The sequence below is a fragment of the Penicillium hordei genome, assembly GCF_028827395.1.
Source record: "Penicillium hordei strain IBT 12815 chromosome Unknown utg000003l_segment0_segment0, whole genome shotgun sequence".
Classification (NCBI taxonomy): domain Eukaryota; kingdom Fungi; phylum Ascomycota; class Eurotiomycetes; order Eurotiales; family Aspergillaceae; genus Penicillium; species Penicillium hordei.
In genome coordinates this window covers 69249-80669 of record NW_026623144.1, presented here as the reverse complement: position 1 = coordinate 80669, position 11421 = coordinate 69249, and the positions used below count along the sequence as shown (strand labels likewise).

General features: G+C 50.0%; 6 protein-coding genes across 6 annotated transcripts; 2 read left to right on the top strand and 4 right to left on the bottom strand.

Annotated features, from left to right (window-relative positions):
* Positions 1 to 159: 159 nt before the first annotated feature.
* Positions 160 to 2544, top strand: N7537_005281 (heat shock factor family protein; the record flags this gene model as incomplete). Its single annotated transcript, XM_056896338.1, has 2 exons — positions 160 to 635; positions 690 to 2544. 2 exons carry the CDS (start codon positions 160 to 162, stop codon positions 2542 to 2544), a joined length of 2331 nt encoding a protein of 776 aa, XP_056752123.1.
* Positions 2545 to 3436: 892 nt separating this feature from the next.
* Positions 3437 to 5071, bottom strand: cwc27 (putative peptidyl-prolyl cis-trans isomerase; the record flags this gene model as incomplete). Its single annotated transcript, XM_056896337.1, has 1 exon — positions 3437 to 5071. The coding sequence occupies one exon, from the start codon at positions 5069 to 5071 to the stop codon at positions 3437 to 3439; it is 1635 nt and encodes a 544-aa protein (XP_056752122.1).
* Positions 5072 to 5902: 831 nt separating this feature from the next.
* On the bottom strand, positions 5903 to 6331 carry N7537_005279 (Clr5 domain-containing protein; the record flags this gene model as incomplete). The annotated part of the gene is made up of 1 exon (XM_056896336.1): positions 5903 to 6331. The coding sequence occupies one exon, from the start codon at positions 6329 to 6331 to the stop codon at positions 5903 to 5905; it is 429 nt and encodes a 142-aa protein (XP_056752121.1).
* Positions 6332 to 6760: 429 nt separating this feature from the next.
* On the bottom strand, positions 6761 to 8209 carry N7537_005278 (uncharacterized protein; the record flags this gene model as incomplete). The annotated part of the gene is made up of 1 exon (XM_056896335.1): positions 6761 to 8209. One exon carries the CDS (start codon positions 8207 to 8209, stop codon positions 6761 to 6763), a length of 1449 nt encoding a protein of 482 aa, XP_056752120.1.
* Positions 8210 to 8759: 550 nt separating this feature from the next.
* N7537_005277 (replication factor C subunit 3) lies at positions 8760 to 10183 on the bottom strand (the record flags this gene model as incomplete). Its single annotated transcript, XM_056896334.1, has 5 exons — positions 8760 to 9166; positions 9239 to 9622; positions 9680 to 9854; positions 9913 to 10000; positions 10056 to 10183. The coding sequence occupies 5 exons, from the start codon at positions 10181 to 10183 to the stop codon at positions 8760 to 8762; spliced, it is 1182 nt and encodes a 393-aa protein (XP_056752119.1).
* Positions 10184 to 10438: 255 nt separating this feature from the next.
* On the top strand, positions 10439 to 11336 carry N7537_005276 (actin-related protein 2/3 complex subunit 3; the record flags this gene model as incomplete). The annotated part of the gene is made up of 6 exons (XM_056896333.1): positions 10439 to 10444; positions 10501 to 10546; positions 10640 to 10911; positions 10979 to 11091; positions 11154 to 11232; positions 11289 to 11336. 6 exons carry the CDS (start codon positions 10439 to 10441, stop codon positions 11334 to 11336), a joined length of 564 nt encoding a protein of 187 aa, XP_056752118.1.
* Between the last annotated feature and the right edge of the window lie 85 nt (positions 11337 to 11421).

Genomic DNA, 11421 nt, shown 5'->3' with positions numbered 1-11421 from the left:
CGCATCCGGTTCCTTTGTCTCCTAGGCAAAATTCCTGCGGTCAACTCAGTCTCCAATCCAGAGACCAAAGAAAATTGAGATACAATTCTATATCAAACCCCATCAAACCCCACCGCGAGATAAGATTCAACCCGAAGCCTTTACACCAGGCTATTCACAATGAGCTCGCAAGGAATGACCCGCAAGAGACCTGCACCGGGAACAGTACCGCCTGTCCATCCTCAGATGAACCCCGTACCGAACTTTCCGACCACTGCGAACCCCGGCTCTCAGCTTTCGAACGATCAATTCTTACAATGGGGCCAGAACCCCCCCGTCAATGCCATCAATACCGCCGCCTTCTCCGATCCCTCCTACAACCCCATAGGCTTTGCGCCACCCCAAGATGTGTCTGCACCGGCTGCGACAGCATCTAACCAGCTCGCCCGCCGACAAGGGAACCAGGTGGTCAGCCGAAACCGTGGCTACGAGCAACCTCCTGCTTCATATGTGGAAAACGGGGGAAACACTGGAAATGGAGAGAGTGGCGCATGGGGGGAGTCTCTAGAGGAGCTCTACCGGCGAGCCTTGACTGCGAAGAGAGATTCACAGGCAAAACGAAAGCAAATCCCGCCTTTTGTACAGAAATTAAGCAGGTACGATATACCTATCACTTTGTGATTAATCATAGGACTAACTGAGAGCCACAGCTTCTTGGACGAATCTAAGAATACGGAATTGATTCGATGGTCCGACGATGGCAATTCTTTCGTCGTCCTAGACGAAGATGAGTTTGCAAGAACATTGATCCCCGAGCTCTTCAAACACAATAACTACGCCTCATTCGTCCGACAACTGAACATGTACGGCTTTCACAAGAAGGTCGGACTTTCCGACAATTCAATGCGCGCCAGCGAACGGAAAAACAAGAGTCCCAGCGAATACGCGAACCCTTATTTCAAACGAGGCCACCCGGATTTGCTATGGCTTATTCAGAAGCCAAAGAACGCCGGAGGTGGCGGGCATGCGAGCAAACCTAGCAAGGGCGGCACGCGCGTGAAGACGGAGGATATTGATGATAACGACATGGACGATTATGTTGAAGAGGGTGCACCAGCTCCTCGCGATAATCGTGCTCCCCGACCACAGCAATTGTCATTAGTCACGGATAGCTCGGTACCCAGTGATCAACTTTCTGGGGTATATCGCGAACTTCAGGCGATTCGTCAACAGCAGTCGATCATCTCAACCACAATCACCAGGCTGCGGAAAGAACACGAGCAGCTCTATGCCCAAGCAGCGAACTTCCAAGAACAACACACTCGCCATGAAAACTCCATCAATGCCATTCTCACATTCCTTGCAACTGTATACAACCGCAGTTTGCAGGGAGAGGGCGGCCCACAAAACCTCGCAAATTCTTTTGCGGGAGCCATTTCGCAGGACCAAGGAAACATTGTGGATGTTGATGATGACTACCTTACCAATGCTCTAGGATCAATGACTAGCCCGAGTGCCCAGAGAACAATGAAGAAGCCGCCGCTACTTTTGAAGGCCCCGCCCGCAGCGGATGCGTACAATACTCGATCCTCCACAATTTCACCATCAGCCAGTGGTTCCTATGACACGCGATCTCGTGGTCATGCTCGGCAACCCAGCGCCAACCAGCATGGCCATGTGGAGGAGGTCTTTGACCACAGTCCTCGCCCAAGTGCTCCAAACGTTTCTCCAGGACAGCCGACAGACGAGAATTCCCCTCAACGGGACATTATGTCTGTAATCCAAAACTCCAATGCACGCAATGGGCTCTCGACAAACTTCTCCGAGTTCCCCAATGTGCTCTCCTCACTCGAAAACCATGGTGGTAATGTTCCCCTCACCGCAAATCAACGCGCCGATATGCTTCGACTCATGGCCAACGAAACAAACTCATCAGAACCCAATGCTGGCGTATCATCTAACAATGCGCTTATTTCGCCGAATCCACCACCCATGCCGCACAACTACTCGGGTAGGCTAGCTAGCACACGACAAGAAATTGACAACCTAGTCAAGATGCAAGCAGAGCAGGATCGTTCCGTCCAAAACTTGACAAGTCTTCTCCAGCCGCTGAGCCCGAATGGTACCATCCCCGGTATTGACAGTGAGGGCAATGTACCTCCTCCGCCGCTTGATCTCGATCAAATCTTCAACAACGACTACTTCACCGATATTGGAGATGCAGGGTCCGATATCAAGAAACAGACTGAGAATCCAATGAGCCACTTGGGGACAGGTCAAAATACTCACGATCCTGTGGGGACCACCCAAGGCGATGACGGAGACACCAACGACCTGTTCGATTTTGATCACATTCCTGCCGAGCCTGATCTCTTTGAAACCCCCCATAATGGGCAGGGCGATCCCGCCTACAACTATGGTTTCGACCGTGTCGGCTACGATGAATCTGGGCGTGTCATCGAACAGCTAACGGATAGCGAGACCACCAGTCCCGCGGCCACGGAGAATCTAGGTGAAGGTATAAATGATGGTGGTAGCGCGACGAAACGGCGCAGAAAGGCGTGATTCTGTCGACGGCGCAAGGAATACCAGACGGAGAAGGTTGGCAAACACGGGTTAGGGCTTGGATGGAAACAAAACTTCCCGGCGTACAATTAGGCGTTTTCCTGTTGATATGGGGTTTATTCACCTGCCTGGAGAAATTTGACTAGGCTGTAAAAACCTATTATGATCCATGAATGATCCAATTACTGGAACTTTAATGAGATACCTTTGCTTTACCTTCTCTTGGATATAATACGTAGTATGATGATTTTGGACATTCTTTGGATCCTTTATCGACGCATTTCTAGCCAACTAATTGAGGGTACAAGTTCTCGTTATTACTCTACGGAAAGACTATTCGTTCTCAGCAATTCCAGTCCGGAACATCGATATTGAAACGCCAAATGTTTCGAGATAAGTGGATACTGGAGTCCACGGTTACCCGCAGATCACCCGAGAACTAAGATCTACAACGTTCTCGACCTTTTATCTACGATATATATACGCCTGCATTGTCTGAAAGAGACCTATATTTAACTTACCTGAAATTCCAAGCAGAATATCGATTGGAAAGATCACATTGAAAAGTAAACTCGAGATGAGATTTATACGACAGGAAGCTTCCAACGAAACCCCGTGTACTTTATCATTATGGTATGCTGCTTTCAACCATCATTGGATATACGGATACAATGAGGTTGGCACAAAAGAACGAGGTGATTATAATAACCAATCCTAGAAGTCTCTGGAGATGCCCCTGTCCTAGAACTAACTTTGTAGCACCTGGCTAAAAAAGTATCCGACAAGAGAGAGTCCGGTATATATACGGGATCAAAATATTGATAGGCTAGGATGGTATATATGTGTTTGTCTAGGATTATTGAAACAAATGACATTAGAAGAATAAGAATATTCAGCGCCCTTTACCCCATTCCAAGTCACCCACTCGCTCCCGTTTACGCTCACGCTCTCTATCGCGCTGGAATCCCCGCTTGCGTCCAATCACTTCCTTCTCTCGCTCACGAGGATCAATCACCATAAGTGAGTCTGCCTCGCCTCCGTGCTCGCGCTTCCAATTCAAGTCTTTGCCTAGGGTATCTTTCCCAAAGCGGAGTTCGTGCGAGAGCCAACCTCCGTCTTGTTGTTCGGGGTCTTCCGCCTCTGCCTCCGGGTCGTCCCATGCTTGGCAGGATTGGCAGTTTGCAATGAAGTGCAGGTCGCAGAGTTGGGCCTCTTCGTCTTCTTCGTCGTTTTGATTTTCGGTGTCTTTGTCGGCGTGATTTTTGTTATGTGATGCTGTGGTAGTTGGCTCGGGTTTAGCACCTTCGAGCTTAGCCTTGAAGGCGTTGAAGAGCTGCAATGCTTCTCGCTCAGCTGCGCTACTGGGCCCTGTGCCGTTGCGACTTGACCCATTTGCAGTCCCTGGAGGTGGCCGTTTCCGTCCTCGAATTGAGGTCTCAGGGATCATGGCTTCGAGGGCGGATTTCTTTCGGCCTGTGTCCTTAGGGCCGACGTCGACATCGCGGCGCATTGACGCCATCACAGCCGCAATCTGAGCGTTTGTCCGCGACAGCTTGGACTCTTTTGCGGCTGGGGCATCTGGGGTCGGAGACCGAGTAGGCGACTCAGGGTCAGGGAGGGGGAGTTGTGCTTCTGGCTCTGGTGACTTGGGGCGCTTTTTACGCTCTGTAGACGGTGATCGATCTGGAGATAGCGAGCGGGGCCGTTTGCGCGGCTGCGATGGGGCATCTGCTCGGGGTTTGGGTTTGGGTATTTCGGACTTTGGACCTGGCGCATCGACGACCAAATTGGTGTTGAATTTCGGTTTTGCTGGGCGCATGGGCATTTCTTCGTCTCCGTCGTCTCCGAAGCTCAGAAGCGTCTTCCCGCCTTTAGGGACTTTCTTCTTTTTCTTGGGCGCACCCTTCTCTGCCTTCTCGGCGGTTGAAATTGTCTTTCTGTCCTTTAACTTGCCTTCCAATGGCCCCAGTTCTCCTACCTCGCAGGATGTCACCTTGATGGGATAAACAGGGCGCTCAGTGCCCGCAATACGCTCTGCGTCTGCAATTTTCAGCACATTGTAGATGCTGTCCCCTTCCAGTCTCCCGAAAATTGTACATTGTCCATTCAACTCACGCTCCGTGTTCGCTAGCGTGATAAAAAATTGACTGCCATATGTCCCGTCCTCGCTCTTGGCCATTCCTAGCAAGCCACGTCGATTGAACCGTAGCCGACTGTGCAGTTCATCGCGTAGGACCACGCGCTCGTTCGGGTCCCGAGCTTCAGGGTCAAACTCAAATTCCGGGTATTCGTAAATAGAAGTTCCGCCGGAGCCAGTCCCGGTGGGATCACCACCCTGGATCACAAAATCGGGGGCCACTCGATGGAAGATTGTGTCGGCATAGTAGTTGTCCTTGCAGTGTTGGAGGAAGTTCTTGCAGGTGAGAGGGGCCTGATTTGCGAAGAGCGCGATCTGGATAGGGCCAACCGTCGTGTTGAGCGTGGCTGACGCAGTGGGATTGGGCTCGCTGGCGTATTGGGAGGACATGGTGGGTTAACAAGCTACCGGCTTACGGCGCGTGCCACAGGTGAGGACAGAGCGAGGAGTGTATTCGGGGATATGGACACCCCTCTTGAGTGTTGCGATCGAATGGGCTGGTTTCTCCGATCAAAGCTCAAAAGAAACGTCATGTCACGTGATGTCGATCTAGCCCTCATTTACAAGGACATTGTTTAGGAAAATAAAATTAATTGAAAACAAAAATAAGCATCATTTCTTTTGAATTCAACACTACATGACAAATTCTGCATATTTCCCGCAGTGTCGGAAGGAAACCCAACGCATCTGTGGCTAGCTTGGCAACATGAGATAGGAGGTTGAGCGTTGGGCATGTAATTTGTTGCATTTGGGGATGATCAATAGCAGCAAGAGCCAAGAAATCTTCTGGTTGGTATGCTGAGCACATGTTGAGAATCCCCATCGGGCTTGGTGTTGGTGGCAGTGAATACTGGGAGGTGGTTGAATGATTCAAGGAAAATCAACTCCCCCGGCTCACCGAATCGTCACTGCGAGATATTGTTTTGCGAGGAGATATTTGGTATCGACATGGATTTTGTCGGTTGCAACTTTGAGCCTTGAGTCAGCCATTGAGAGGCCAACCCTGGAAGCACATGTCGGCTGGAGACGATCCAAGAGAATGGGGTATTGAGATCATCACTACCGGAGAAGACATGAACAGTCGCCAGTGAGTCGCATGGGAGGTAGTCCAGTGTTGTCGCGTAGGGTGAGATTACTGATAATCGTCATGATGCGTCGCACATGGGGTATTGCTGGATGGAACCCAGCGGAGGATCAAGCTTCAGTTCCAACAAGCCAGATTCACACCGGTTGCCCCTCTAGTCGAGGCTGTGGAACAATCATCTGCTCTTGCATTTGGCACTGTTCCTGGTGCTTCTCCCGCTCCGAAGCCCTGACATGGAGTCCTAACTTAAACCGCAGACGGCGCAAAGTGCGTTCAGAGATACCATAACCTTCTTGTTGCAACATGTCCAGCATAGCCTTATCGGTCAGCTTATCCTGTATGAAAAGCATCTTAATGCGTGCATGTAAAGCCTCGTCGCCTGTCGTTGTCCGATGTCGCTTGCGGATGCCCCACTTGCGAAGGCGGGACTGGATGGTTCGTTCTTTGACCTGAATATTATGACAGGTTTCGAGCGTGCGGCTGATAGCATCGCTACTGATGCCATGGTGGTAGAGAGTGATGATATCATCCCGGTAGGGTTCTAAATTGATTTGTTGGCGAGGCATTTTGGGGTTGAGCAGAGCGAAGAGAAGTGAAGACAGTGGAGGAGCTGAGGTGTTGTTGGCTCAAGGCGGTGAATCTGCGGGATGTTCACTTCAAGGTTGTCTTGATCTGGATGTCGTGATGTTCTTCCACATTGCAACATATTATTGGAACATACCATGCTCATAGAATTAGACAGGGATTGAACCTGAAAATTGAACCAAATTGAATGATATAGGTTGCAAAGATCCCGATACAGTTACATGCAATATGCTAATTAAGCCTCCCTGATGCCATCCATGTTGGATTGTATAGTTCCAAATCAGAATCAAGTTATTATTGCATCTTCATACATTCATTACGCATGGTGAATCATACCAAACAACATATCAAGCAAGTCACAGACTCGGGATTCACCCATTTGTCTGATCCATTTGGAGAAACCAACCGGTTTAAACCTTTTTCTCCGCCTCCACAGCAGCAGCCGAGCTCATTATTCCAGGGCTAGCCTTGCTCCGCTTCGCAATGCGGAATCCACCAAGTAGGAAGAAAATTGTCTGTAGACCAAGAATCACTGCGAGGGTAACCATAGCACCAACAACACCTGCCACAGCGAGTGACATTCCCGAGCCACTAGTGCTAGAAGTGCGAGCAGACCCGGAGTCGCTGCTGGTGCTGGCCGAACTGGCGCACTTGCCGTCCGTGTTGCCGCACATGGTGCACCACTCGTCATTGGAAGTAACGGCGATATCTTTGGTCTTTGAGGCAAAGTCGTCCCAGGGGAGAAGGTCGCTCGACTGGCCGTACAGTGGGTATACAGTCGGCTCAGATGAGCCCGTAATGGTACCGTTGTGGAACATGAAGCGCACGCTGAGGTCGGACTTGTCAGTTGGGAACTCGGTGCCACTGGCGTTCGTCACCAATTCGAAGACCATTGACGAGGCGTAGTCGGGAATTCCGGTGAAGTCCACGGACGCAGCAGGCATCTTCAAAAGACCGAAGAGAGAAAAAATGGTGCCATAGGAGCCGAATCCGACGTTCAGCTTGGTATTGCCCTTGGTGGTGATGGTTTCATTGAGCCCGGCTAGGATTTCGCCTGCCAGAACGGCACCGTCAATAGCGCGCACTTTATCGGAGGAGTTGTAAGCCAGGTTAAATTCATGGCTTCCAGCTAGAGCAATCAGCTGGTGGTAAACCTCATCGGTCAGATCTGACCTGTGAGAGAATTGACTGGTAGAGTTATGGATTTTGCCGACGTTCAAGTAATCGAAGATAGTATAGGCGTTTTTGAAAGTCATATCGGACGGGGCAAATGCACCGTCTAGCATGGGCGAAAGCGATTGGTAGAACTCTTTGGTTGAGGATAGCAGCGAGGTGTACATTTCGGAGGAAAAGTAATTGTTGCTGCTCACGGTGGCTTTCTGACATCCACTGGAGCCCTGCAACCAAGTGGAATCCTCGGCGTTCTTGCTTGTAGTGGCAGGTATCAGCTGAATGAGCTGATAGCCGTTCAATGGTGCCTCGACCGAGGTTCCATTGCCCAGGGTCTGGGAAGCCACTTTTCCCACGGGGGGATATACGCCCTGCAGGAAGCCAGTGGCCGAGTTTTGCAGTACGGTATCCGAGGGAGAAGAGGCACTGATCTGCTTGGGCCTGACCACATCGGCACTTATGCCCTCGATCTGCTTAGAAGAGCTCGACGAGATGTATCGGTCGTTGTAAAAAGATCCCGAATCAAATACCTCCCGGTAGCCCAGGTCGGTCAGTTGAGTGTTACCAAAGACCTTTGGTGTACGATCTCCATGACGGGCGAAGATATACGCACCGAGCACACGCTCAGCATCAACAATAGGGGACAAAGATGCGGCCAGCAAAAGGCCGGACTGGATAGAGTACCGCATCGTAAATTAAGGAAGCAAGCAGAGATATGAACAAAATAGAAAAAGAAAAATCCCCGGGCGCAAGCTTCTTATCTGTCAAAATGTCCAAGTTTTGTTCTAAGCTTGCGGGCAAGACCAATTGACTCTTCCCCTCTCTTCAGGGTCTCTCCTTCAAACCCTTACAATACGCTTGTCAGCTTAGCGGGGAAACCCGATAAGTGGACTACGGTTCTGAGAATAGTCTAATGGAAGAATTTCATAGGTAAAAGTCATTGGCCAATACTAACAAGGTTGAAAAGTCAACTAATTAGCTAATTAATTAAAACCACCTGGGCATCTCCGCGGTAGCCCACGGAGTTGCGATAGCGGAGAGCGGGCACCATCTGGGCCGGGTTGGACCTAGAACAACCTTGGCAATATAAGTCTGTGTTTACTACGTCTCCATGATAATCGGGTAAAGTATTCAAAAATGAAAGTCTCCTTCCTTTTCGCCACCAGACTCCAACCTAGATTACTACATTTATATCGTGATCTGAAAACCAGAGAATGTTGGGATCATATCGCTCGTCCTTTATGCCACCGTAACACCCTTGTCACTCATTAGCTCACATCCATTTCGCACCACCCCGACCAGCCCTCCAGTCTGAATAGCTTCCGAACCGCCGCCTGCAAGTCGCCATTCAATCTCGGCCAGTCCCTCAAGCCATGTGATACGTGTTTGAGCGGGAACTTCGAGCTGTTGGAGTTGGTCTGCTAGTGCGGAGAGGATGTCGGCCAAAGCCAACCCCTTGGTGACCTTGAGGGTTTGTACGGTGTTCAGACAGGAAGTGACATCGCTGGTGGAGAGGATGGTAGTCATGATTTCTTGAATATCGGACGGGTGCGGGGCGGCAATGCAGTCATAAATCGTTGCATTGGTAACAGTCTCGGGCTCGGGACGAGGGGCTTTAGGAGCGTCTCTCATCGGCAGCGGGATACCTAAAAAAAAAAAAAAAAAAGATAACATTGGTCAATTAGGGTGGGCGTGAGGGACAAAGGAAATGAACTTACTGCTGGCAAAGCATGCCTGAAGCACGTTTAGGGCTCGTCGCATATCACCTTTGCTCAGCGTCACTAAACTATCAACCGCTTCGGGCTGTATCCTGACACCCTCGTTCTCAATGACCTTGTCAACCAAAGTCCGAATATCGACTTCCTTCAATGGACTAAATCGGAATCGAGTACACCGGGACAGGAGTGCCGGGGACAGCTTATGTGTGTAGTTGGCAATAACGCAGAATCGGGTATTGGCCGTGTAGCGCTCCATGATACGGCGGAGGGCCATTTGTGCGGTCGAAGTCATTGCATCGGCTTCGTCTAGAATGATAAGCTTGAAGCCCGCCAGGGGGGAGCCGGCAGTGCCTTGGGGGGCCATATTGAAGATCTGTTTGGTGCCTGTTGGTGTTCACGGTAAGCTTGCAGTCCAACCCGAGAAAGCTCTAGGCCACAAACTTGCAAAGGTCTTGATTTGTTCTCGAACAACATCAATACCACGATCATCACTTGCATTTAGCTCCAATACCATCTGTCGCATGTTTTTGGTGCCGTAGATCCGCCGCGCCAGGGCTAGGATGGTGGAGGTCTTTCCGGTTCCTGGGGGCCCGTAGAGGAGGAGATGGGGAAGCCGCTGTATGAACGTGTTAATCAGAGCCTATCGTACATCTATCATCATAGGCATTTGTTACATTTGTCTCCACGAATCGGTTGATAGTCGCGAGAATGTCTTGATGGCCAGAGACATCATCTAGGCTGCTTGGTCGGTATTTCTCGACCCTGACAAGTTTGTTAGTGATAAAAAAAATACAATTGATGCAATTCTCATACTCACCACGGCAAATTATCTTGAGCTTCGACCGGTAGATCGGCGACAGTTCTCTTTTTTCCACTCGCGTTGTCGGAGCTAAATTGCACGTCCTTGGGCGCATCCACGTCCATTTGATCCTCGTAGTCTGACATGACGAAGATTTCTTGATTAGAGATCAATAATCAATATCAACAGCCGTATCAAGAAGAGCAGGTAAACTGTGAAAAGTGCCCAAATGGGTTTGACGCGTGGAGCGCGTAAAGAGGCTCGGGGCGGAAAATCATGGAGCTTGGGAGGACTCCACAGATGACATCCCTCAACTGCCTAACCTCCAACGAGGTCAACTTGTCCCCTCCACGGTCTCATTAATTGAACTTCCTACAATTTAATTCTTTCACGCATTCAGAATGCCTGTATGTTTTAATACCTTCACATGTGCCCTAAAGCCCCTTATTAACCATCAATGCAGGCATACCACTCCATCTTCCTGGAGGACCGCGATGTCCCCGTGATAGGTAGGTGACTCCTATCAAGTCTAGCGCAGGGGTTCCTACGCTATAAATCGGCATTTCAAGGACCAAATTGACCATAGAATGTCTCCTGACTAGGAAACTTCCCTATTCTTCCCCTCCGCACCCGTACTCGTGGCCCCGCATACACATTGCCCCCGCTTCCCAACACCGACGACCTCGATGTGTCGCCAGAAAGTGAATCATATGATTGTGTCGATGAAATCCTATCGCTGTTCCGTGCCAATGTCTTGTTCCGCAACTTCGAGATCAATGGCCCCGCGGACCGCATGCTCATTTATGGAACTCTGTTTATTAGCGACTGCCTCGGAAAGGTCAAGCCAACTATGAACGCCCGTGATGCGGAGAAGGTAAATTTTGACATTATATATTAAACTCCCGATATAGCAGAACTATCATTGACAATCGTATTTCCAGGCCCTGACCAACGCCGCCCTCGACAGCTTTGCTATTCCCGGTGATGTGTCATTCCCGCTTAACCAGGCCTTTGAGCCCCCGCGCGACCGCCAGGATGCCGAGACTCTTCGCCAGTGAGATTCTAGCTGCTATACATTGCATATCAATTTTAGCTAACAGGGGTTTGCGATTCTAGGTTCATCTCGCAGGTGCGACAGGAGATCGCCATCCGCCTACATGCTAGATTATACCCCGGTGGAGTCGGACCATCAAAGGTAAGAGGGAGCAAAGAATAATCTCTTGATTTATCCCAAATACTGACCAATTTTAGTTCTGGCTGAGTTTCACGAAGAGGAAGTTCATGGGAAAGAGTCTCTAGACGACGAGCGTTGCTGTATATTGTTTGATGAAATTCAGCGCATGAATGAATTTGATACTTGATTCAAATCCACACCGAGCGTTTT